Below are 6,000 nucleotides of genomic sequence, written 5' to 3' on the forward strand. Positions count from 1 at the left end.
GCTACGTGACTAGAGATTTTTCTAAAGGGATTTACTGCTAGAGATTTTAAGCATGCAGAAAATGATACCCTAAACCTGTCTCCTTTTTCTTTTTTGTTAAAATTTAAATCAACACTTGAGAACAGGGTTTCTCAACCTCTGCACTATTGACGTTATAGACCAGATAATTCTATTTTTGAGGAGGAGGGGTGTCCTGTGCCAAAGGATGTTTAGCAGCAACCTTGGCCTCTACCCAGTGGATACCAAGAGCAACCTCCCTGCTCCCCGACTTGTGACAACCAGAAATGTCTCCAGACGTTGCCAAATGGTCCCTGGGGGACAAAATCACCCAGTTTAGAACACTGCCTTAGGGGATATGAGTTTTTCAGATCTTTCCTTCTTGAAAGCTTGAAGAATGCAAGGGAGCCCTGGACTTGAAGACAGAGAGAAACTGGAGTTTTTAGCTGGAGGTTAGCCTTAGGTGTGGAAGTAGTGATAGGAGATAAAGTAGTGATAGGAGAAGCTGTGTCTCCTCCTTCCTTCAGGAGCAGCCCTGGGCATACATCTTATCTAGATGCGGGACGTGTGCCCGAGCAAGCAGAGCCCCGCAGAGCCCCGGTTTAGGATGAGTTCAGCCCTTAGTCCTGCAGATGAACTCATTTGTCTCAGAACACTGCGGTGCCTTTCTGAACACAAACGTACGTCTCAATTTTTCAGAGAGAGGTAATAAAGGCAGGAGATTTTCTTTTATATATTGGAGTCTTGTCAAGAGATTTTAACTTGAAGTCAAACTCCCAAGATTTAAGTGCTAACTTTGCCTTCTACTAAAAGGCACATCATCAATCTGGACCTATGTTTAAGAAATGGTGCCTGAGGTGACATTTTATGAACTGTAAAACACTATAAACAGATATAAATTGGTTTTTAGTATTCATAGTGAAAAACCCAAAAGTCTCTTTTTTCTTTATTGAAAATGGTCTAGAAGCAGATTTTAATGGTTTAAAATATGTAGGCTCGCTTGGCAGCCCTCTTCCTTACGGGCATTATTTGTTAGTGCCTTTACTGCCACCTAGTGGCAGGTGAAAGTGAGATTGGATGGGTGTAAGCTCTGTTCACATTCCAGGTACTGACTTTTCACGTAGGTAGCACCTGACTCCTTCTCCATTAGCAGTGACTAGGGATGTAGAATCATTTCAAGAAGAGATGTGGAGGACTTGTGAGTTTGAAACCGCACATTCATAGGGGCTTCCTGGTATTAATTTTCTCCAGGTACGTTTAGCAGCTGAACTGGAGTAAATTAATTCAGATTGGAAATTTTCAGAGCAAGGGGGCAAAAAGACAAGGTGGCAATGGAGAGGATGATACTGGCAAGCTGAAATGATAAGTTATGAGGTCCTGGATGGCCAGGGAGGGGAGTGAAGTTGAAGTCAGTGTGGCCCTGTAATTAAAATTTAGGGTTTAGAATAAGATAAATGGGCACTTGAATTCAGTCTCTAACAACTCTATGTTCTGGGCAGTGGTTCTCAACCCATGGCCTGCATATCTCCTTCAGGGTCCATGAGGTCAATATTATTTTCATAATAATACTAAGATACTATTTGCTTTTTTCACCAAATTGACATATGCACAGATGGTACAAAAGCAGTGGGCTAAAATTTTCTGGTGGCTTTGCATCACTCAAGGCAGTGGCACCAAAAAATACTAGTAATGATTCTATTTCTCACCACTCTACATTCACCATTTTTACAATGCCAGTAAGAAATTTCAGAATGTCTTTGATGAAGCAGTAATAATTATTCATTTTAACCAAACCTCCACCCTTGAATAAATGTCTTCTCAATATTCTATTCGACAAAATGCAGAGTGCGCATAAAGCGCTTCTGCTGCATCCTAAAGTGTGATAAGCGTGTCAAAGGAAAGTGCAAACTTTTGGAGTTGCAAACTAAAGAAACTTTTTTTTAACATGAAATAAAATTGTCAGACAAGCTATGAGTATTCAGGCTTGGGTATTAGCAAACACTCTTTTACAGAATGCACAAAACTAGCTTGTCATTTTAAGGAAAATAATTGACAATATTTGTTGAGCTTTAAAGCTTCCCCATACTTATAGGGTTTTTTTTTCCGATAAAAGTCAGTGACGATATTAACAATTGTGCTTTTTCATGGTCTGTAGTAAAAATATATCAACATTTGGAAGATCTGCATAATTCAGGGAACACATGTTCTCCAAATGGCCCCAATTTGATGTTACAAAATCTTACATGGATAAATGACGAATTCAAAGTACAAGATAGACCTATGGATTTTAATGCAAAATCCATATGGAACGATGCATATGAAAGTTCAGTTACACGAAGATTCCACCTTACAACTAAACTTTAAGAAATGACCACAGGTAGAGCTTTGGTATAATATCAAAGAAAAATATTGACATTTATCTGAAATGATATTAAAATAGTCTTCCTTCTTCCACCTACTTGTCTGCATGAGGCCAGATTTTCTACTTACCCTTCAACCAAAACAACATATTGCAATAGATCTAATGTAGGTTTGAGTATCCAGCTGTCTTCTATTAAGGCAGGCATTAAGGTGTTTGCAAACATGTAAATCAGTGTCATTCTTCTTGCTATGTTTTTTCTTTTGGAGTATGTAACTATTTTTCAAATGTGTTATTCATATTATTTGAATGGATGTGATAGTTATTTTAAATGAATGAACATAAATTTCTATTTCAATTTCTAATGTGGTAAATATCAATAGATATTCCCCTATGCAAAAAGCTCCTTGAGATCTTCAACAGCTTTTTTAAATGTAAAGGGTATCTGAGACCAGAAATTTTGACAATTATAGGCCTAGAGAAAGTCATTTAGTCTCTGTAAATCTTAGTTCTTCTATCTATGTGGTGAAGATAATAATAATATACATGTTCTAAGGCTATTGTAAAACTTAACCCTGATCACAGTTTAATACCTAACCACCAGAGTAGGGAATTTTGCCTTTTTTGTTTACTGTTGAATACCAAGCATCCAGAATTGTTCTAACAAATCATCGGTCCTCCATAAATATGTATTGAATAAGTTAATAAATTACAAATAAACATGTTTATCAATTGGCTGTTTGATGTTAATTATCCAAATCGTGTTACATGTTTATATATATTTATTCAGTTTCAATGCATAGGAAGTAATTACCACAATGCCTAGTGCATAGTAAACACTTAATAAAACATAAGCCAAATGATAAGGCAAAATAGAAACTATTGGAGGGAAATGGCAGGCAAGAGTCTGTCTCATTAAGGCATAATCACAGATGTAATGGGAGTCAGAGAATAGAATCAGAGAGCTGAGTTGCTAGGAGTTTATAATTATAATGAAAGGCATAGTGGCACTTATTAAATCTTGTCATTGGTAATGAAGGAATTGGACTAGAAATTCATGAATCTCTGAATCACACATGCTTTCTTTTCTCTTCTCCCAGTTGTTTAACAGGATATGTCAACAATAGCCTATCCTTCTTTGACCTGAGTGAGCTTGGCATGGGAAAATCTGGTTATTGCAGGTATTTACTTATAAATTATAGTTATCTTTTCTTTTTGCTTTCACCATTCTGTCTCCTCATGCTAATGGGTCCATTTAAACTGTCATTTTGGAGTTTTGGCAAATTAAGAACATTTGGGGCCTCCACATTTTGGTCTTTGTTCTTCAAATTCTTTGTTTTTGTGGATTTTAGGTACAGAGACTACAGAGGTCCTCCTTGGAGTTCCAAGCCCTATGAATTTACCCTACAATACTGGCATATCCTCGCTGCTAGATTGGCCTTCATTATTGTGTTTGAGGTTAGTCACAGGCTGATAAAATTACTCTAGGTAAACGCTTTTCTGACTGATATATTAGTTGCCTTTTTTTTTTTTTAAGATTTATTTTTTATTTATTTATTTTTGGCTGTGTCAGGTCTTAGCTGCGGCATGAGGGATCTTCGTTGAGGCATGTGGGCTCTTCGTTGCAGTGCACGGGCTTCTCTCTAGTTGTAGTGTGCAGGTTTTCTCTCTCTAGTTGTGACTCGCAGGTTCCAGGGCACATGGGCTCTGTAATTTGTGGCACGCAGGCTCTCTAGTTGAGCCGCGTGAGCTCAGCATTTGCGGCGTGCGGCCTTATTTGCCCCGCGGTATGTGGGATCTTAGTTCCCCGACCAGGGATCGAACCAGTGTCACCTGCACTGCAAGGCAGATTCTTTACCACTGGACCACCAGGGAAGTCCCTAGTTGCCTTTTTGAAGTCAGTTTCTCACTGACTTCCAAAACAGGACTTGAGTATGTCCCTCATAGTGGTTTCCAGATACAAGGAAACCACTATGACATGCAAAAAAGCAAGAACTGAATAATGTAAGTTAAAGAGTATTTATATCAGAAATCTAGGATAATCTCTAGGTCCACGAGTGGATATAGAGATTATCATACTAAGTGAAGTAAGCCAGACAGAGAAAGACAAATATCATATGATGTCACTTACTTATGGAATCTAAAAAAATGCTACAAATAAACATTTACAAAACAGAAACAGACTCACTAACATAGAAGACAAACTTATGGTTACCAAAGGGGAAGGGGGAGGGATAAATTAGGAATTCGGGATTAACATATTCACACTACTATATACAAAATAGATAACCAAAAAGACCTAGTGTATAGCACAGGGAACTATATTTTGTAATAACTTATAAGGGAAAAGAATCTGAAAAAAATAGATATATATGTATGTATAACTGAATCACTTTGCTTTACACCTGAAACTAATACAACATTGTAGATCAACTCTACCACACCTCAGTTTTGAGTCTCCTAATAACCAAATTTAAAAAGTAAGGTTGGTTTTCATCATCTAACAAAAGAACCCATATTTATTCATCGGGGTGGAGAGACTTATTTTCTGAACAATCAACTCTAATTATAGTCGATCATGTGTATTTGTACAGCAACAGTGCATAGTTCTATAAATTATGTCTGAGAACACTTTTATAAAACGTGCACAGATTTTGATGATCAGAGTCATGCAATGATTTTAGATTGTAGTCTGTGAAGAAATTTTGGAGAAGCTACAGTATTATTGCCTTGCTTAAAAAATAACCAGCTTGATACAGTGAAGAACTTAGCACTGGAATATATTGAGTATCTACTCACTAAGGTCTATGGAAAAACTTTAAATGCATCTGTTTCCTATGGCCACAATTATGGAGAGAAAAAGATAGCCATACATAAGACTTTTTGCATATGAAATAAGGTTTAATCCAGGACTAAATTCTATTATTTAGTGACTCTATGGGCCTATAAAAATGTCTCCTGATGAAGTTTGACTTTCTATTTTATTATAGGTAGCAAAAGAGTTTAAAGCATATTTCCAATCCAATGATTCCAAAAAATCTTTTTTATTGTGTGTGTTAAAATGTACACTTTTTTCTTCTTCATCTTCTTTTGGAGCTCAGGTAGAAAGACTTAATCAAATGCCTCAATTAACAGCGACCTGCCATCATGGATGCATAAGCCCAATGATTCCTTCTTTTTTTTTTTTCCTCTTCATTCCCCATTACCCACCCACTCCAAAAGCACCCACTGTCTTTTCTTCTGTGGAAGATTTTCCACATCTTTATTTGAATATATGTTTGTTTATAAGTATATTGAATATATATGTGTGTGTGTGTGTGTGTGTATATATATATATATATATATATATATATATATAGTATTATTTTAAGTATTGTTTTCCAAAATTACCTCAATGTTATTATATAATAATTCATTTTTATCTCTTACCCATTATACTTTTTCAGATCTAGAGAGACATCTATCCATGAGATTTATAATTTCTTTTGTCTATTTATGATATTTCATCAAAATTAAATACCATATTCCCCTAAGGATAGGTGCTTAGACCTACAATAATGCTCTCTACTTCAATAAATCTTTTATTAAGAATCTTGGGCATAAAAAAAAAAAAAAAAAAAAAAAAAAATCTTGGGAATGTTACC

At 36.1% G+C, this 6,000-nt stretch overlaps 1 protein-coding gene across 1 annotated transcript in view; it reads left to right on the plus strand.

Annotated features, from left to right (window-relative positions):
- ANO3 (anoctamin 3) overlaps positions 1 to 6,000 on the plus strand; it is a 397,425-nt gene that overhangs the window by 387,983 nt on the left and 3,442 nt on the right. Inside the window, 2 exon segments of the mRNA XM_024764654.1 lie at positions 3,457 to 3,537; positions 3,709 to 3,814. Of these exon segments, the coding sequence (XP_024620422.1) occupies positions 3,457 to 3,537; positions 3,709 to 3,814 (187 nt within the window).

The sequence above is a fragment of the Neophocaena asiaeorientalis genome, unplaced genomic scaffold (genome assembly GCF_003031525.2).
Source record: "Neophocaena asiaeorientalis asiaeorientalis breed wild unplaced genomic scaffold, Neophocaena_asiaeorientalis_V1.1 scaffold230, whole genome shotgun sequence".
NCBI classification, from domain to species: Eukaryota; Metazoa; Chordata; class Mammalia; order Artiodactyla; family Phocoenidae; genus Neophocaena; species Neophocaena asiaeorientalis.